This window comes from Panthera pardus, unplaced genomic scaffold, assembly GCF_024362965.1.
Source record: "Panthera pardus isolate Hobbes unplaced genomic scaffold, ASM2436296v1 HiC_scaffold_6, whole genome shotgun sequence".
NCBI lineage: Eukaryota > Metazoa > Chordata > Mammalia > Carnivora > Felidae > Panthera > Panthera pardus.
The window spans coordinates 62583754-62604301 of NW_026526991.1; the positions used below are offsets into that span (position 1 = coordinate 62583754).

The 20548-nt window shown below is 51.7% G+C and overlaps 1 protein-coding gene across 1 annotated transcript; it reads left to right on the top strand.

Moving 5' to 3' along the window:
- Positions 1-365: 365 nt before the first annotated feature.
- On the top strand, positions 366-12672 carry LOC109249171 (keratin, type II cytoskeletal 1b-like). Its single transcript, XM_019419466.2, has 9 exons — positions 366-1006; positions 4900-5114; positions 6225-6285; positions 6810-6905; positions 7839-8003; positions 9705-9830; positions 9946-10166; positions 10589-10623; positions 11108-12672. The coding sequence occupies exons 1-9, from the start codon at positions 458-460 to the stop codon at positions 11392-11394; spliced, it is 1755 nt and encodes a 584-aa protein (XP_019275011.1). The 5' UTR covers positions 366-457; the 3' UTR covers positions 11395-12672.
- Positions 12673-20548: the final 7876 nt, after the last annotated feature.

Genomic DNA, 20548 nt, shown 5'->3' on the forward strand with positions numbered 1-20548 from the left:
GCAGCTAGACAACCCCTTGCTTTGTCCCAGATCTCCTGGTCACACCCTAAGACAAACAGCTCAATGGTGGGAGTTTCTTAGGAAGATATCCACTACTGATTTGGGGGGAAAGTGTATAGGAGTTTCCAGCAACTCGATCCTGAGAGATTATTTTGCACTCTGATCTCAAAATGGCAAGAGATGAGTGATAAATGATCAATTCAGGGAAGTTTATCTACAGTGCAATTTCTGCAACTCATAGGTGTGAGGTTTTAAACAGATGTTGTTGGCAGGCAAACTAAACACAAATATTCCCCTCCCAGGACTCGCAAGGTGCCCAGCCCAGCCAATGCACGTATATATAGGGACTGAGCCAGATGGCTTGTCAAAGGAGGTCATAGCTCCTTCCCTCCCGGGTCTCTGCCTCCTTCCAGCTGGGCCTTCTCTTCTGGCTGCTTCTCTTGATGCTCTAGTAACCATGAGCCGCCAATTTAGCTCTCGGTCAGCATTTAGCTCCAGGAGCAGGCGGTTTTACAACATTAGCTCTTCTGCGGGCTCTGGTGGTGGAAGACGGGCTGTGGGGTCTGTGTGTCAGGCCCGAGGCAGGTGTGGTGGTGGCGGGTATGGGGGCCATGCCAGGGGGTTTGGTTCTAGGAGCCTCTACAATCTGGGAGGCAGCAAAAGCATCTCCATTAGCCTTGTGGGGAGAAGTGCCAGTGGTTTCTGCCAGGGTGGGGGACTTGGAGGGGGCAGAAGCTTTGGGGGCGGTGGCTTTGGAGGTGGTGGCTTTGGGGGTGGTGGCTTTGGAGGTGGTGGCTATGGAGGAGGTGCTTTTGGGGGTAGCAGTTTTGGGCTTGGGGGCTTTGGTCCTTCCTGTCCCCCAGGGGGCATCCAAGAGGTGACTATTAACCAGAGCCTCCTGCAGCCACTTCACTTGGAGGTGGACCCTGAAATTCAGAAAGTCAAGACCCGGGAGCGGGAGCAGATCATGGCCCTCAACAACAAGTTTGCCTCCTTCATCGACAAGGTGAGTACCTCAGGGGCAGGCGGGTCTCTGGTCCCTGATCAAGTAACTGAGAAGGCCTTGTGCCCTGTTGCCTCTTACCACCTTGTGCTGTCTCAGTTCGGTGGTGACAATCACTTCCAGAAGTATATGTGCTGAGACCTTAAGAAAGGAAAGCATTTACCTCACTAGGCTTCAGCTTGACTTATTGAAGCAATTTATTTTTATTTTTTCCTTTTGATGGGAAAGCAGGTAAGAAGTGTGAAAATACCCACAGATAAAATACATGGTGTAGTAACTTCAATGTTGTTCATCATTATTCACTTTCCATTCACCTGCTCATCCGTCCATGCATCCATCCATCCATCCACCCACTCACCGATTCATCCATTCATCCCACAAACATTTACTAAACCTCTACTATATGTCAGATACAGTGCCAGGTGCTACAGGGTGACTAGAACATGGGTCCTGTCCTCAAGGAGCCATTCACAGCCTAGGTGAATGCCCTGGGGAGGGGGTATCACTGGGGATTAAAGTGATAGCATACTAAGTAGGATTCTGTCAGAGTTCCTTGTTTTAGCTCATCTAAGGCCAAGAATGAGCCAGATGGAGCCATTGAAGTTCCTCTCCCTAGTTCCCTAATTAAACCTCAGAGTAGAGCTAGTCCAGACCCAAAGCAGCAAGCAGAAGCTGGTAGAAGGTCTATGGTGAAGATCTCCCTCCAGCATTTCCTTGTGTCCACAGGTGGAGTCACAGCAGCCACTGGAGGCTCCCTCAGAACGTTCTTTGCTCCTGGGGATGTAGTGGGAAGAACCCTAGGGCACAAAGGCCCCTGGATGCTCAGTGACTTTCCCTTAGTTCCAGAGGAATTCAGTGTTGAGGCCAGAGCCTGACCTGTGGTCTGAATGTGGAGTAATCATGGCCAAAGTCTACCATTGTGCTGTATGCCCAGCCTCTGATATCTGGGCAAATGCTGGGGACAGGATGGAGTGTGTGAGCTGGGGGAACTAGGGTAAGAGAGGTGAGGCCCAAAGATGGCCACACAGGAGTTCAACAGAGCAAAGTACTTCTGGCTACTTCTGATCACCTTGGATGGGAAATTTGACTGCATATCACCACACCTCAGGCATGGGCAGGGACTGCGAGGGCTTGGCTGGAGCAAGGAAGCAACAGGTGAAGGAGACACCACTGGAGATCAAGACTAGGACAAAGGAGGAGCAGGGACAGAGAGGGCTGGAGGTCAATGAAATGGCCATGGGCTATTGGCAACTGATACCCTAGGACTCATTTGATTGTGGTTCCTGCCACTAAGATGACATTTGTTTCATTTTATGGCATGGGGCTGTGGGCAGAGGCCAAGTTGCAGGAGACCATGGCAACCTGTCCTTCCTTATGGGGATGGCTTGTCATGACCATGAGGAAAGAGCCCTCATCCAGGAGGGCTCTGGCTTGGCTGAAAGGAGAAGGATTCTATTGCAGTGGATTCTGACTCTAGTTTCTGATCTGGTCTTTTTTGCTCTCACCCTTAATCCTATTTGGCCCATTCTCAGAACCACAGGAGAGCCATCTTTTAAAAACATCACATCATGGGTCACCTGGGTGGCTCAGTGGGCTAAGCATCTGACTTCAGCTCAGGTCATGGTCTCATAGTTCGTGGGTATGAGCCCTACATCAGGCTGTCTGTTGACAGCATGGAGCCCACTTCAGATCCTCTGTCTCCCTCTGTCTCTGCCCCTCCCCTGCTCGCACTCTGTCTCTCTCTTTCTCAAAGAACAATAAACATTAAAAAAAACCCATCACATCACTTCTCTGTTTGAATCCTCCACTGGATGTTGTCTCATTTGGAATAAAAGCCAAGCTCCTATAAGGCCCTATGTGGCCTGGCCCTCCAACCCACAGCTGCTGCTAACCCCTGGCTTGCATTTGTGAGAATTAGGCAACATTGCCACCACTGGGTGGAACAGGAGTCAAGCTGCAAGTGTTAGTGAACAGAATGAGGGCTGGAGCTTTGCTCCCCAGGGTACACACTCATTGTCTGCAGTGACCCTACGCTCCTTCCCTGCCTCCTTTCCTGTTTCTCTCTTGCTTTCCAGCACACGATTTCATTTTTGCATCCTCCAGCACCGCAAGACTGCCTCAGGGCCTTTGCTCTCACCATTCCTTCTGCTTTGAACTCCTGCTTCCTGAAAGTGGTCTGGCCTCCTCCCTCATCTCTGTCAGGTCTTTTCTCAGATGCCACTATCTTAGCGAGGTTTCCCTGATCCCCCCCCACCACCCCCCTTTTTAATGTTAATTTATTTATTTTGAGAGAGAGGGAGAGAGAGAGAATACCAGTGTGAGTGGGGGAGGGGCAGAGAGAGAGAGAGAGAGAGAGGGAGAGAGAGAATCTCAAGCAGAGCTGCATTCAGTGTGGGGCTTGATCTCATGACTATGAGATCATGACCTGAGCTGAAATCAAGAGTCGGACACCCAACCAACCTAGCCACCTGGGGCCCCTGATCTCCCTTTTTGAAGTAGCCCCTTCATACTAGCATCCTTATCCAACATCCCTGTGTTACTTTTCTCCACTGACACACTATATAGTTCACATGACTCTGAGTATAGACTCTCCACCCTGGCATAGAGGATTCAAGCTCAGATGAACAAAGCCAGGATGGTATTCCCATGGGAAGAGATGGACCTCACTCCTTTCCTTCCTGAGGTCCCCTTTCTTTGTCATTGATTCTACAACAGACTTTATCTCCATTTGCACTCTGGGAGGGCCCAAGCCTGACACCTGAATGGCTGACTTGTATTTCAACCTGTATTTTTTTGAGTAATTATCTTGTGCCAGGGACTCTTCTGGGTGTTGGAGATTCAATTATAAACAAAACAGACAAAGTCCCTGCCTTCCAGGAGTTTCCATTCTATTCAGAGAGACAGCTGTCCACACTCAGAGGTAATTCCAAATTCCTTAGCATTTCATTAGTCCATGACACTTATGAGCTGTCTTCCCTGTGTTGGGTACTGTGTATTCATGGGTCTGATTGCCTTGTGTCCACAGGATAATAAGGCGGACATGGGCCTGCCTTCCTGAGGCTCCCCCCAGCAGGGGAGGGATGTGCTCAAACAGCACCAGGTGATGACAAATCACGATGGATGCTAAGGGGAAGGAAGGGTGAGCTATGAAGGCGAGACCCCAGGGAGATGCTACCTTCATTGAGTTCAGAAGGGTACATGGGAGTTAGCCAGGCAAAGAGTTGGGGAGAGCTGGGCTGCCAGAGGCAGCGAGAGGTCCCTGTGGCTGGAGTGTCACGAACAGGAGGGAGAGGGCCATGACAGGCCAAGGGGGTATGCTTTTTCCAGCAAGTTCAGCTTAGCATGATGCTAAGTTTCATCTGTGCTGATGGGACACAGCCCAGGAGGGTTTGTGTGGCAGGCGGGGGGGGGGGGGGTACTGGGAAAAAATCACAACAGCTCTCAGTGATTTTTCAAATGATTAAATCCCATTAAAACTGCCTGGTACTCCCTGCAGCCCGTGCAGGTTGGGTGGCACGGTTTCTTTTGCTGGTGTGCTCCCGAGGTACCGTGTGCATGGGGGGAGAGGATGCTACAGCTCTGTTTGATGGGGAGATTCCTCATGGGCCCATGAGACTGTTTCCTTTCAGTCCCCACAATACTGAGCACAGGGCTGAGACCCCGTGTCCGACTGATTTCTCCGCCTCCCGGCAGAGCCGCTGTGGAGAAAACTAGGCCAGGCGGCTGGCATTTCCCACGGGGTTGTTTCCAGCTGAGACAACTTGTGTGAGCTCCTTGCCTTTCTCTAGAGGGGCCATCTTGATTCTCCGAGCCCTGGATACGCTGTGCGGTTGCCCATCTTCCTACCCGTGGGGGTGCTTCTACCTGGTGCGAACTTGGACGTCTCTTGCTCTTAGGTGCGATTCCTGGAGCAGCAGAATCAGGTGCTACAAACCAAATGGGAGCTGCTGCAACAGGTGAACACCTCTACTCGGACCAATAACCTGGAGCCCGTCTTGGAGAGCTACATCGGCGAGCTACAGAGGCAGGTGGATTTTCTCAATGCGGAGCAGATGCGCCAGAACACAGAAATCAGGAGTATGCAGGACATCGTGGAGGACTACAAGAGCAAGTGAGACCCCAGGCAGGCCGAGGGGGTCAGGGAGAAGCATGGCAAGGAACTGGTTCAGGGGCAAGACGTTCTTAACATTGGTGTTCATGTGCGAGGGGTGGACTGGGGTCCTCAGGTACAGAGGGCACCATCTTGCTTATGGCAGCTCTGGTAGGATGGTCCTGCCAGGCAGCTCTCAATTGTGTTGGGTGAGGAGGGGCAGACTCTCCTCGTGGTGCTGGACCCAGAGGAGCCAAGTTCCAGTGGGTTTGGCCTTTCTGAGCTGCTTACAAGCCTGTCTTTCTAAGCCTTTAGTTTTCGCCTTTGTAAAGTAGGGATGGTAAGCCCTCTTCCTGTTGGGTTGCCGTGACAGGTGCGTCTGGGCTCTCCGACTCTGGTGTGTGGCAGGCTGGCTGAGGAGGCTGGAATGCGGCGGGGTGTTTGCATTTCTAGTGTGCTCCCATGTGATGCTGGTGCTGGTGGACTGGGGACCACACTTTGAGAACCACTTGTGTAGATGACATTATGCTTAACAAATTCTTAGACTGCGTCTGCACATATAAGCACTAGCTATTATTCATCGCAACGGTGGGGACGGTCTGATTCCAGATCAGCAGCTTCTGTGTCATGCAGACAGCACAGTGTCCTCGCCCTCCCCATGCTCGGGGTGCGGGGTGCTACTCTTGACATCATCCTGAGATGCCGATCAGAGAGTCAAGAGTGTGTGACTCAAAAAGGGAAAGATAAAACTCAGCTTCAAGGTGTGTGTGGGGGTGCAAAATTGTAGGTGATAGTTTTTCTCTTTAAAATAATTTAGTAAACATATTTATGTTCTCAACTGCAAAAAAAATGAGTGAGTGTGACAAATTTACAAAAGAGAAACGGAACTTCTGGGAGTGTTCTGCGTGGCTCTGCAGTTTCCACGTTGGGTTGTTGCTCCTTTCGTTGACCTGGAAGGCCAGGAGCTGGCTCTGGCTGCTTGTCAGTGAGAGTGGCAGGCCCCGGAGGGGCTAGCCCAAGTCCAGGACAGTAAAAGTTTGGGAAATTCCAAGCCTCCTGCGGTGAGGAGAAATCTCAAGGAGTCAAGGTCAGCCTCTGCACCCTGTCTATGGTTCTTACCTCCCCCCACAGATATGAGGAAGAAATCAACCGGAGGACCAGCACTGAGAATGACTTTGTCGTCTTGAAGAAGGTGAGGGATGGGAGTGGTCCAAGTGGGGGTTGTGGGCCCCGGGGGCTGAGCAGAGTGAAGAAATCTTGTGGGATGCTGTGTGACCAAGGGGTGGACAGGGTGACCACTGCAGACAGCTCGTTGAGGGTGTGGCCTGAATGCCAAGCCTTTGCACTAAAGGCTTAAGTCTGCAAAGTGATGTTGGTAGGAATCTTGAGGCCTCTTTGAGTGTTTATCTGTCCACAGTCCTGAAAGTGAGGTTCAATCAACTGACCCCTTTTGAGTGCCAGTTACGTGCAGCCTTGGGACCTGAGGAGGGCCTGGGGTGCTGTGTGTGACTGACTAGGATGAGGGCCTTGGTGGCACATTTCCTTCTGGTCAGGAAAGCCAGGGTTTTTGCAGATCCCTCACTGGAGCGAGGTGTGGAAATTTGCAGGCAAGGAAATAAACCCAGAGACGCTTTGTTACTTGTCCGGGTCACCCAGTGAGCTGGTGGCAGGCAACACCTGGGCAATAAAGTCAGACTATCTTTGCTTGCTGTTCAGGACGTGGATGCTGCTTACATGGGCAAGGTGGACCTACAGTCCAAGGCGGATGCTCTGTTTGGGGAGGTCAATTTCCTGAAATATTTATTTGAGATGGTGAGTTCAGTCCTCACGAGAAAGCCTTTTCTTTCCTCACATCTCACAAGGGGTGTGGGCTGTTAGAGGGGAAGGCCTGAAATCCAACATGACCCACTTAGGGATTCCTCTCCCCAGTCACCTCAACTCTGTGCAATGGGAGTTAGCCTCCCAAGCCCCAGTGCTTAGATTCCTGGGTGGGGGTGCTGGACGTGGGAGGCAGGGAGAGTCCCGAGAGAGAAATGGAGCAGCCCTTGATTCTACCCGGAAATTAGGTTAATACCTGGGATGTACAGGGGCAAAGTCGGCCAGAAAGCATCAGTGCTGGGAAGCCAACAGGTCTACTGGGAATTCTGTAGGAGAGGACAGTGTGGATCCTAAAAGGAACAAAGACGACACCTGCAGGGGTGAGGGATAATATGCTCCTGCCACCTCTGGCCCAGTGGTGGCTCATGTCTAAGTTGTGGGCGCCTGCCCTGTCTTGGGTCTCTCCATTCCGCAGATGAGAGAGCTGAGGGGCCAAGAGACTCAATCTCTAGCTCAGTGACTCAGCTGTTTGCTGGTAGAGCCCAGGCTCCCAAGTGAGTGAGCGGGTTACACAAGTGGAGTCCTTTCTACTGCCTCTGAGAGCTCATGTAGTTTTTAGGGAGCAAGTCTGCCCGTCAGAGGGCCCAATCCAAGATGGCAGCCAAGCCAAGTTAGGTGGGAGAGAGGGCACAGGGGAGGGAGGATGGGCAGGTGGTGCCTACAGGGGCTCTGAGTTTAAGCTAGGTCTGGGGACCATTACCTTTAGTTAAGTCACCTCTCAGTGCACAACCATTCACAGAGCTTCCCCAAGACTCCCATCTGGCCCAGGCTTCTGGCTTCCCCAGAGAGGCTTGAGGGGACAGTAGAGGGAAACTGAGGCCCTGGGAGGAGAGTGAAAAGAGTCAGCCTGTGGTCCATGCCTCGCAGGAGCTGTCCCAGATGCAGACACACATCAGTGACACCAGTGTCATCTTGTCTATGGACAATAACCGCTCCCTGGATCTGGACAGCATCATTGACGCAGTGCGGGCCCAGTATGAGTTGATCGCACAGAAGAGCAAGGACGAGGCCGAGGCGCTGTACCAGACCAAGGTGAGCATACTGCTCCCCTCCCCCCAGACTTGGAACTCAAACCAAACATATCCCCCTGAACTTGTATCGTCTTTCTCTTCGGAGGTAATAGATGCATATGTATATGTATCTATATACATTTTATACACATATATACAATTTCATTTACTCCTTACAACAACCCTGTGAGGTAAGGATTTGATTATCCCTAGTTTGAAGATAATAGAGTCTGAGATCTCCTACTTTCCCTTGGGTCTGATGGGTGGTAAGTGGTGAAGGCGGAGTGTAAATGTAGGTGTCCTGTCTACAAACCCATGCCCTAAAGCACTGTAATGTTTTTATTCTTATTTTTTCATAATGATATCTTCAAAAAGATTTTCTTTAACATTTACTTATTTTTGAGAGAGAGAGAGAGAGAGAGAGAGAGAGAGAGCGCGCGCACAAGTGGGGGAGGGGCAGAGAGAGAGGGAGACACAGAATCCAAAGCAGGCTCCAGGCTCAGGGCTGTCAACACAGAGCCTGACGAGGGGCTTGAACTCACAGACCATAAGATCGTGACTTGAGCTGAAGTTGGACGCTTAACCGACTGAGCCACCCAGGTGCCTCTCTTTTTTTTTTTTTTTTTGAGAGTAAAGGAGAGAGAATCTTAAGCAGGCTCCCAGGCTCAGCACAGAGCCCGATGCAGGACTCAATCTCATGATCATGAGCCAAAATCAAGAGTTGCACGCTTAACCAACTGAGCCACTCAGGTGCCCCCATAATGACATCTTCTAACCTATAGTTTTGCACTTTTCTCTTTCACTTATTATTTATGAATTCCGTTCTGTGTCATTAAATATTCTACATCATTTTTAATAGCAGCGTGGTATTCCGTGGTAAGAATATGCCCTCATCAAATAAACATCTTTGTGGCCACGTCTTTGGGCACATCTTTGATCACTTCTTTAATACAGACCTTTTTGGAGGATGAAGATTGTAGTTAAGGGTCAAAGGCCACTCGCTACATTTTAAACTCCTGGCACTTGAGATCTGCCTTCTTGACTCCAATCCTGGCGGGCCTGTGACCCACTGTCCTGCAGACAAGTAGTTCTGAGTGGCACGCATGTCAGCACCAGACTGGGGAGGGAGATGGTCAACAGTGACAGCATCGGAATTCAGAGAGTCCCCTGTGCCTACCCTCCCCCTTGCTTCCTCCAGAGCCCTGACTGTGGGTTCCTACTGATGGGGCCACGGAGACACAGAAATGAGATAGGGAGGAGAATGGGAATAAACAAGGAACATGCTGAGGGCCTCTGAGGAAATGGGGTCCTGGCTGCTAGGGAAATCATCCTGGAAAAGGGTAGGAGGAATATGATGTGTTGGCAAAAGTGAAGGGGTCCCAATGTAGGGAAAGGCCAATGGTAAGTCTTAGGTGAGGGAAAAAGGGGTGAAAAAGTGTATCCGGGAGCAGATTTATCTGTGCGGGATGTGAGTCTGGCCCAGAGACTGGTGAGAAGGAGGGCGGCTTGAACAAGATTGTGTGTGTGTGTGTGTGTGTGTGTGTGTGTGAGACGTCACAGCTCAGATGAGGGAGCTATAGCACAGGAGTGGGTGTATGGGGGTATCACCCCTCTGGTGGCAGGCGGGGGTGGGGGCGTACTCTGGGAACTGTCCTGGGGAGAGTAGTTTGGGGCAGGGTCTGAGGGCCTCCTGGCTGACTATGACGCTGCCCCTGACCCTCAGTACCAGGAGCTCCAGATCTCCGCGGGCAGGCACGGAGACGAGCTGAAGAGCAGCAAGATGGAGATTGCTGAGCTGAACCGAACCATCCAGCGGCTGCAAGCAGAGATCAGCAACATCAAGAAGCAGGTGAGAAGGAGGCTCAGGGCGGGCTGAGCGGACGTGCCTGCTGCCTCCTACAAGGCCCTGGCAGAAGGGGCTCCTGAAACTTCAACCCCTGCCCTGGTGACCGTCTCCTGAGCAGATCGACCAGATGCACGTGGCCATTTCGGATGCCGAGGAGAGAGGAGAGCAGGCCCTTCAGGATGCGCAGCAGAAGCTCCAAGGCATGGAGGCCGCCCTGCAGCAGGCCAAGGAGGAGCTGGCCCGGCTGCTACGGGACTACCAGGCGCTGCTGGGGGCCAAGCTGTCCCTGGACGTGGAGATCGCCACCTACCGGAAGCTGCTGGAGGGCGAGGAGAGCAGGTGGGCCATGCTTCTGGGGACAAGTGCGGGCTGCACCCCTGGAGCAGTGGGAGGACGACCCCAGCTTCTCTGGGAAGACCGGAACCCCGGGCGGAGCAGAAACATTCAAGTCAGAAGCAGAGGATGTGTGAGTCGGCAGGGTCATTGCCATCATTCCCCTGCCTCCAAGCAGAATGCCCCTCTACCCCAATCTAAACCATTGCAGCCAATGCGAAATGCCTCCAAGAAACTGCTTAACCCCCCCCCCCCCCACTCTAGCCCCATACTCCCCTACCGCCTGGGCCTGCGCGCCCACCTTTCCCCAAAGCCTGGGGACACCTGTCACTTCGTGCGGGTGTCTCTGCTCCTGATGTCTGCGGGCTGTGACCCGCCTTCCGTCGGGCTTCGGGGGTCTGGCTGATGTTTGTGCTTTGGTTTTGCAGGATGTCAGGGGAGCTGCAAAGCCACGTCAGCATCTGTGAGTAGCAGAGCCCAGGCCCCGGCGGGCGGGGTGGAGCCGGGTCGGGGGAGGGCCCCGGAGGGCTGAGCTGCAGGCACTGGTGAGGTTTCAGCCTTGTGGTTTCGGGTTCTGCGCCGCGGGAGTGAGCAGACAAGCTGCAGGGCCTGGGGAACTTCGCTGAAATAAGCGGTTATGGTTCTAGCCCTTATTCATTTCAATTTTTATGATACAATCATCCGTAGCCGCTGGGAACCCTTTAAGGTATAGCGATGATGAAAATGGGTCCGGACATCACTCTGTCTTGGGAGGGATACTTGAAAAAACGGGAAGCCTTTCATCCGATGTATCGATGTATCGTTTTGCAAGTCAGATGCTGCCAGCAATTACGGATGTCCCAGGGCGGTGCGGGCGGTGCAGGTTGGTGTCCGCAGGTAACCCCCTCCCCCACCCCCAGCCCCAGTCCTTCTGACCCCTGTTCCTTTGGGCTGCCCTCTCCCCACAGCGGTGCAGAGCAGCCAGACTACCGTCAGCGGCGGAGGCGGCGGCGGTGGCCGAGGCTCTGGAGCTTACGGCGGTGGCTACAGTGGCGGCAGCTCCCTCAGAAGCAGCGGCTACAGCGGGGGCTCCCGAGGGGGCGGTGGAGGTGGTTATTCGGGCGGCAGCAGCGGGAGCTATGGAGGAAGCAGCAGGGGCAGCAGCAAGTACGGAGGCAGAGGCGGCGGGGGCTCCTCCCGCGTGCAGATCATCCAAACCTCCACCAACACCTCCCACAAGCGAATCCTGGAGTAGAAGGAAGGCTCACACGCCCCGCAGCGGCAGGGCTCTCTCCTATCCCCTCCCCCCACGCCCTTCCTGAACCCCTCTCACCTTTTTCTTATGGGTCGCAGAAGTTTTGCCAATACATTCGTTCCACTCTAGCTGGGGAAGCAGGTGGATAGTGGATCACCCCCAATAGCAGATCTATCTTCGGAGGGTGCTGGCTGGCAGGCGGCAGAGTCACAGCCAGGCACACTCAACTCAGGCTCCACTCAGCTGGCCCTGCTCCTGCCCCTGGGGACACCCAAGGGCCCCAATTTAGAGATGGAGGAAAAAGAGCCTTGAAGTGTATCTACGAAGCGGATAATAGAGAGTTAATGTCAAGGACCCCAGGTACTTCACTCCCAGGCTCCCTTTCACCTGGGCTGCTCTGTGAGCAATAATCCATCCCTTAGGGGACCCACAGAAAGAGGCCTCCGGGCGAGTAGCTTGGCAAGGGGAACCTCTGTGTCTGGGGCCCGTTACTGCCTGTTGGTCTGTTAGCCTCATACTTTCATTTTCTCCATCCCTGGAGAGTGTGGGTTTGCAGTCCTCATCAGATGCCTGCAAGTGATGTCTGATCTTGATTCTGAATCTCTGTCTTAAGAAGCATTATCTTCTAGGTGAACAGCCCAAGGTGGGAGTATTTCAGAGGGCATTCGTCCTTGTCCCCGGGAAGGACTAATGATCCCTAAATGGAGGAGTCGATGGACAACAACCCAGTTCTGTCCTGTCTTGCCCTTCTGAAAGCTCCATTCTTTGGGAGCCTGGCCCTTCCTCAACTCTGCTCCATAATGGCCCTCCTGAGAATTGTCTAGGAGGCTGTGTCCAGGCCCTTGAGAGTTTGAGAGTCAGACATGGGTCTTGGGAGGGTTCAGTCCTGAACCAGTTTGGAAGCTGCCTGTTATTTATAAGGAAGCTTAGTGCCCTCTCCCAGGTCTCAAAGTCCCTTCTGCCTCCTGTTCTCTGTGACTGAGCACTTTGTGAGAATCTGATGCTTGAAATGTGCTGGAGGGGACAGGAAGGGAAAACTATCAGCCACCTAGTGGGCCTTGAGAGGGGGAAGGTGGCTTTACTTCTGGAGTCACCTGCACTTGTTTGTTGAGTGTCCTAATACAACCTCCAAGTCCATGATTCTCTTGGGGCATCTGATGGGCTCAGCGTGGGTCCCTTGGGGAGTGCTCTGACTTTATCATTTCCTGGTTGAAGCTTGTACCTTGAAGGGCTTGACATTTTTGGTGTGTCTACAATAAAATTTTTTGTGATCTCAAACTGCTGTTTGGTCAGAGATGAGTTATTTCCTTTTAAATTTCTGTAGGCCTCTGAAATTATTTGTATTTGGGAAGTAAGGTTTATTATTTTTATTCTTTTTTATTGCATGAGTCATACATGACCTAAAAAAACCTTGCAGACATAATCTTATTAGTCCTGAAAGCAGCCAATCATTCCAAAGTCAGTCACACATTTGTTCAGCAAGCATTTATGTAGCTCCTACTGTGTGTGGGCAGTGGTCTAGGCATGGGGAATGCAATGTTGAATGAACACATTTCTGAATCTTAAGGCACTCACAACCCAAATGATAGATTATAGGGGAGGGGAACGTCCAGAGGGAGGAGAATTCAAGGGAAGTGTCCCTGTGGACCTTGTAGCCTGGGGGTGGAAACAAGGCCTATCCTGTGGACACAGGCAGACCCTCCATTGTAGGCACAGTGGTACCTACAGCAGGTGCCAATGCTGGGGAAGGGAAGCGTGGCCCCAAAGCTTGGCCCTCCTAGAGGGCTGGCAAGAGGAACAGGACTGGGGAACAGAATGGAAGTAGATGTGGACTGGAACTCAGACAAGCAAGTAGCCTGCTGGAGATGCAAAGATAAGAGAGAGTGGAGTGAATGTGTGAGTGAGGGGGACAGGAGAAATGAGCTGGGGAGACAAGAGACTGAGCCCATTAACCCTGTAGGGGTCCTGGCAGGGTGTCTTTAGGCGATGCCCCTGGGGGCACACAGATGCAGATATTCAAGAATACAACAAGGTTAGCCATCATCTTATCCTACGTGATATTTCTGAGTCTGTGTAAAGGAGTCACCTAAAAGATGTGACCTACTTTCTCACTCCCTGAGGGAATACAGATGGTAATTGGATATGGGATTCATTCACATATGACTGCAGCCCATATTGATAAGACAGCCTGTTCCCATGCACACGCCTACCTTCTCTCTGAGAAGTTTCTGTCTCACCTTGGCCACTGGGATCGGACTGGGATGGGGTTGGGAAAGGAAAGGTGGGTAGACGGGCTGCCCAAAGGCAAAGAGAGAGGGTGCACACAGAAACCGTGTCATTCTTGAAGTAAAAAACCGGAGTATGGGACAAGGATGGGAAGACAGAAAATGGCAGTGGGTATAAACATGATTTAGAGTGTTCAGCTGACAGTGACAGCACGTGAGCCAACAGCGGTTGGTGGCCACTGGGGACAGGCATGGGGACCAGGAAGATAGTAGGGTACTGAGTCTGCTTTGGCTCTTCTGTAGCAGACCACTCTGAGGACATTACTAAGTAGGAGTCCGTGCAGAGGACAGTGGCCAGGATGTAGGTGGGGGGCAATCAGAAACCTGACCGTGAGACATCCTGGAAGTGTTTGGATTGGGGGGGGGATGTGACAGCTAAATGCATAGGTCTGAAGTGCTTCCTTGGCAAAGAAAGGTTGACCCCAGCTGATACCCAGATGGGCAGATGGGAGCCACAGCAGATTTAGGTCAGTATAAGTAGCAGCTTTTGATTGATCCTGAGATGGGAGACACATGAGGCATTGGCACATTTCGAGCAGAGGTTGGTGAACCCCCTGGCAGGAGGTAAAGGGAGGGAGTGTAGGGTGTGTGGGAATATGTGTAGGGCAGTGATTCATCTCTTTGCTGTCTTAAGAGTTCACAGGATGGAGCCTGAGAAAAAAGGAATTTTACTCTCTATTTTATATTTGGAAAAACTAGGGTCAGATGCCAAGGAAGGGTCAAAGTCATGGAGAGGCCGAGAGTCTGAGGGCCAAGGATTGTAAAATGAACCTGAGTTTTCTGACGCCATCAGACCTATTCCAGGGTGTGGATTTGATTATCCCTGGGATCGTGCATATGCATAAGATGTTCTTAGGGAATCCAAGTTGGCTCTGGAGAAAAAAACCACAAGGGCAAGGCCGATCAGAAGTCATCTTACCCATCCTTCCCCTTATGGGCAGGAATCGTGATTGTCCCAGAAAACACCGCCCTGCTTTTTCTCTTCAGAAGCCTTGACCTTCTCAATCATGGAGAACTGGGGAACAGAAGGAGGGAAGCCTGTGCCTAAATCCTAGAATATTGGAACAGAGATTTTGCAGGGCAGGGGCATGAGAAAGGTAGGGAAAGGAGAGTGGAGTTAGCCGAGGAGGATCTCAGACTCCAAGGAGAGGCCTGGATATGATATTCCCGCCTCTGGAAGAGGCTTCCTGGTATAAACAATACTCCTGTTCGAGACAATGAAATCCCATCAGAAGCAAATAAATGCCTGTCACTTTAATTCACCCCAGTGACAACAAAGAGTAATTCTATGACCCTCTACCGTGTACAAAATGCTGCCACATGTGGTATACATGCATACATGTGATTCTCACTGGCCCCGGGGGAGGGTCTGGGGAGAACACCTGTGGTCCTTCCAGCGACCAGGAAGCATTCCACCCCTGCTTGTGGTCAGTGCTATTGCCACAGGGCTGATATTCACAGGGAGAGTCAAGCAGGCCCATCCATCAAGCAACAGAGGGGCGGGCGGGAGGGGAGCACAGAGGAGGGCCAGAGGCAACTCCTGGGAGAATTTGCCAGCTGCTCCTCCCTCTGAGAGGCTGGGGCAGGGCAGGGCACTCTGGGAATCTAAATTTAATTCCGGCAGCTTCTCATCTACATCAATTTTCATCTAGGAACACGGTGACAGCAGGAGCAACCTTTGGCTCAGTAAAATCCTAACCGTGTCTGATCTTGGACAAGGTGTACGTTTCTGGGCTAGGAAAGTCCTCGATGTAAGGAAGTCTGTCGAGAAGTTTTCTTCACCGTCAATTACTGGACCTTTGGCCCAGGGTGCTTCTTCAACTTCTGAGCCATGTGCTCCGATAGTCCCTCTTTAAGCTCGTAACTCCCATTCTTGGGTTGGACTTGCTGCCCTGGTTTTATCAGCTTTCTGATCAGTCCAGGAAACTGTGTGTCTTTGGGTTGATCAACACTCTGTTGAAGGCTGAGCTGGGAACTCGGCATGTGGGGAGGTGCTTGAGCATGGGAGGATTGGTTCTGAACATCCCAGTGCTGGGCCTGAAGGGCTTGTGGGGACACCTGTCCCAGTGTGCTAAGCCTTGGGAACTGTCCCCACCCTGCAGAGCAGGTATTCTGCAATGACAGTAGTCCCCAGTCTAGTCTAGCCCCTTCAGCTGCAGGTGCACTCAGCACTCCCTCCTGTATGTGATGGGGCCCTAGCTTCCCTGTTCTAGATTTATGGACTGCACCCACCTCCCCCTCAAGGCTTTTGCCCACAAGATGACCTCATCGCAGGAACTTAGGCTGCCTTTCCAGGTCTTTTCAGTTTCCAATCAAACAGGGGCCTGTTCTTGATCAAGCTTCTCTTGATTGTTATATAATCTTCTAGGTCCTTCCATAGGCAAGGGTGAGACAGAATCCCTCCTGCCCCCTCTAGATAGCATCAACTCCATTTCAGTTTCCCTTTAAGGTAGATGTGGTCCCTGTTTTAGACAAGGAAACTCAGGCTCAGAGAGGGTAAGTGACCTTCCCAGAGTCACACGGCTAGATATCTGCAGTCACGAGCGGGCCTCTGGATGACTCCATGGCTCAGACAACCTCCACCTCCCCTGTCCTCCACACTCATCTTTGGCTTCCTCCTTCCTGGCCTCTACTCTGCTCCAGCACTGCCAGCAAGCTGCTGGGGGCCTCCTTCCCTGCTATTTTCTGACAGACTGTCCCAGTGGGGCACCTCTCCCTCCTGCATAAAAAGCCTTGGCCCCTCCCCTGCTGGCTGCGGACTTTCCACATCTCACCCGCCTCCCCATTGTGGGTGATTCTCTTTTATGCCCCCCAGGCTTCAGCTTTCCCCACTCTCCTTGAATTACCTTCTCTTATGTCCCTGGTGGAGTCTCACAGGCTTGGGTGGCTTGTCTCTGCACGTCTCTCTCCAGCTGTTTTGCTCAGTCCCACCCCGCAAAAAGTTCTCAAAACCTCACCACACCTGCCCGTGCCCACGGCCTGCCTGTGACAGCTTCACCTCAGTGATCAGTTCCAGTGTGTGTGTGGGGGGGTCATCGGGACTGGAGGTGTTCTGGCGCTCTGCTATCCAGCATTGATGGGGGTACCCCTCAGGTGCAGGGGACTGTGTGAGAGGCTGTGGAAAGTGGGGGTACTAGGAGAGCACCCAAAGACACAGAGGACTTAGTTTTGCTTTCAAAGGGCTTACAGAGCAATTGAGGGACTGGAAAACACACACACACACACACACACACACACACACACACACACACGTGAATATGCACTTGAATCTGGCAGCAACTGAGGTTGCTCGAGGCCTGAGGGACCAAATCCAGATTCAGGTCCAAATGTGCAGGGATTGAGATCTTGGGTGCCCCAGAGCTTGATGAGGAGTAGAAGTTTGAAGTGAGTCACCAAGGCAACTAGAAGGCCTGTCAGGGAGAGAAGAGTATGAGTGGGCTGGGAAGATGGAAAGGAATACAGGAAAAGGGAAGGGGGTTGAATAGTTAGGGCAAAGCATGAGAGCAGAAAGGTCAAGGTGTCAGGCTTGATGAGTGGGTGGCAAAAAAGCTGTAGGCGACAGGGGCAGTGCCTTGACAAGAGGAGGCCTTTGGGGTGAAGGCAGGCACATTCTTGCAGTTTGAGAGGCTTGGCTTGCCAGTTACCAGCTGGGGGCACATCTTTTAACAGAAATAGACCTCACCACCGTGTGGACTTCGGGAGATGTTTGGATGAGAGATGGCTCCTGGCACGTAGTCGGTGCCTGGGGATGTTAGCGCCTCTCTCTTTCATGATGCCTTTACAAATGCAGGACATGCGAGGAAGCCAGGAAGAAGGGTGTGTGGCTCATGCCTGCGTCCCCCACCCCGCATCCTCACCACAGTCCTGGGGCCCTCACAGGGAAGTATGAGTTCGGATGGCTGGCCCCACTGGGATCCCTCAAAAGTGAGCAGGGGGCACAGAATAGGAGTTTGATTCAGAAACTGGAAGATTCTTGGACACATTTTTTTTTTTTTTTGACTTCTCTGCGTCTGTCTTCTCACTGGTTCGGTCGGCAGGTTAGACGGTGCGGTCTTTGAGTCCCTGCAGATGGGAATATTCTGTGATTCTCTGCACGCTCATGTACTGGAACCAGTTCCACTTGCCTGTCCTTGATCCACCTCTCCAGTTTACAAAATACTTGAACTGAAACCATATGTGTATTTCAGATGTGTGTTTTCCTAGCTGGAAGGTCTAAGCAAGTCACCTAATCTCCCTGGGCCTCAGTTTTCCATTTTGTAAAACGGGTTGAACAGTTTGATTCCTTAGTTCTCAGGGGTCCTGCGTGGGGAGTGTCGTGTAGGCTCTCGGTCAGGCCAAGTGCGTACATGTCAGCCGAAGGTGATTTTTATGCTTCCTTGTTTCTTCTTTTCCGGGTGACCCTCCCTCCTCATGGTAGCAGCTATAGTAAGTTTTGCAGCTCTGTAAATGGTCCACCAACTGTCCGACTGTCCACCTCTTTGCTTTTTCTGTCAGTTTCTCAGTTTGGGGATAGAAGCCTGCGTCCCTGAGAGAGCTGTTGTTGGCTGGCAGAGGTGAGATAATAAACACACATGTACACACACATGTGTGCGTACCCATATGCACACCCCTCCAAACTGCTAGAAGGAATCAATTGTGCAGAGCAACAGGTCTCACAAGGGAGTATGCTGAACTAAAAACATTTGATTGCCTGTCAGAAGATGATTAGGCAACAGTCATTACCATGCCAAGACCGTCCCAGGTCCCATTATTCCTTGCTAGGAACAAGATCTGAATTACTCATCCCCCAAGAGATGGCTGGCTTAGCAGCCCAAAGATGTTAGTGTTAGGACAGGGTCCTGGACAACTGTGTTACGAAGGCGAGGGGGTGAGAGGGGGATCAGTGGAGGGGTGAGGGGTACTTCTGGAGGAGGGCGTGTACAAAAACCCTGGGAGAAGAGGAGGGGCGGGGCTCAGCGGTGAGGCCTGAACCAGGGAGGGCTGACCAGGGCTATGATGCTTCAGGAGCACAGGGCGACAGGGTGGGATGATCGTCACTGGCCGCCCTTCTCTCGTGTGCCTTGTATCCCCCAGTGGAGACCCCCACACATAAGCGAGCTGCTCAGAGCCAGCTGTTAGCATTGGTTTCCCACGGACTCTTCAGTTCTGCGTTCATGTACAGGTGTGGGGAGCAGGCCCGGCTTCTAAGAAGTCTCAGCAGGAAAGTCTATGTGGGGTTCAGGTCTTTCTGGATCTCAATGCCACTTCTGTCCATTAATATCTATCAAGTGGTACTCTCCAGAAGGGCCCCTGGCGCTTCCCGGCCAGTCGCCATGCAATTTAGACACTATTACGCCCGATGGAAGCAAAATCTGCCCCCTGAACTCCGTGCCTGCCATCTCCCCTTCTCAGAGTGAGTTGAAGAAACCTTTTCCAGGCAACTGCGCATGTCTGGGACCAAGGATTCAAAGGGATACAATTCAAAGCTTCCTGCCTTTGGACCTCTCTGCGGCACCTGGCTGCTTACGTCATCTGGCTTTACACACCGTGGGCAGCACACCCCGCATTCAGTGCTGTGCTCTCATGCAGGTCGCTGGTTAGGACCTCACACGTTATAACTCAGCATCCTCTGTTCAAATCCCAGCCATGCCACTCACCATCCCTGTAAACTCGAGCTTTGTTGCCTCAGTTTTCTTGTTTTAAAAAGGGGTAGCCTAATAGCCTCTATCTCAGATTTGTGAAAACGAAGTAGGTTACTACATATAAAATATGTAGAACAGCGTCTGGTACATGTCAGGTTTCGATACATCTTAGCTATTCTTATTATTATTGTTGCTATTACCACCAGTATTGTCCAGAAACCGTTTTATCTTCTCGGTCAGGCTTTTCAGACTTGCATCCTGTCTTCCCTGCCAAATCTATATTCATCTGTCCATACCATCTGCTGTGAGGCTCGAAGCCCCTGTGAAGCCTCATGTTCACCCTTTTGCTTTGCAAAATGTACAAAGTAGGTTGGACCTCTTACCCCCCTGCTCTGTAGGCCTTTCCCGCTGGCATTTGCATACCCTAGAAAGCTGAGTTAGCCCCATTTCTATTGTATTCACTGATCCTATGTAAGTCCCAATTCAGCTCAAGAGCTGAATAAAAAAATACTTCAAGGTGATATCACATTACCCACACTTATGTGGACCACAGACCTCTTTGTCCAGAGAGTGTAGTCATGCCCTCCATTTCCACCAGTTTTCTTTTGCTGGTGTCTCTGTCTCCTGTCTTGGCCTGTCTTTGAGGAAAAGGAACAACTGGTAAACTTAGAAGAACCTGTCTTTCCCTCTGGTCCTTCCAGAACACCTACCCATCCATCCTGTTCTCTGCCAGTGTCTCTTCCTTTAATATTAACACACACGTTTGTAAAGCTTCCATTTAATGAAAACACGTTCTTTTACTTTTTCACTTATTAAAGCTTTTGTTCTGTGCCAGGAGATACCACTTGCTGAGCCCTGGGCTCTAGAGAGCAAGCTCAGAAGCAGGCCAGAGAATTCTTCCTCCGATTCAAGAGTGGGGCATTGCACCTGCCGGGCCTGAGGGGACAGTGTGCTTAGCAGCTTATAAGGGCAAGGTGAGAATGGGAACATACATATCTTTGTGACAGGAGGTGATGAAATCCTCCCAAGAAACACCAGGAGGCAGATGCAGGGTCCTATTTTCCCAAAGTCACAAGCACTTGAAGAGAGATTTGGTCTGATAAAATGATTGCCACACAGGTGATCTTGCACTCACAGCAATTTTGAGAGCCATCCTGGGAGCTAGGTGTGTATTGTTTATAGCATTGTTGAGGCTCGTAAAAATCTTGTATGGCTGCAGGCAAGCCAAACCCTTGCATGGCTCTGCAT

Bases quoted from the DNA above. Each gene is read 5' to 3' on its own strand.
- LOC109249171 (XM_019419466.2), top strand. From the start codon at position 458: ATGAGCCGCCAATTTAGCTCTCGGTCAGCATTTAGCTCCAGGAGCAGG. The intron at 6,906-7,838 runs GTGAGTTCAGTC...CATGCCTCGCAG, and splicing joins TGAAATATTTATTTGAGATG to GAGCTGTCCCAGATGCAGAC. The intron at 9,831-9,945 runs GTGAGAAGGAGG...TCTCCTGAGCAG, and splicing joins TCAGCAACATCAAGAAGCAG to ATCGACCAGATGCACGTGGC.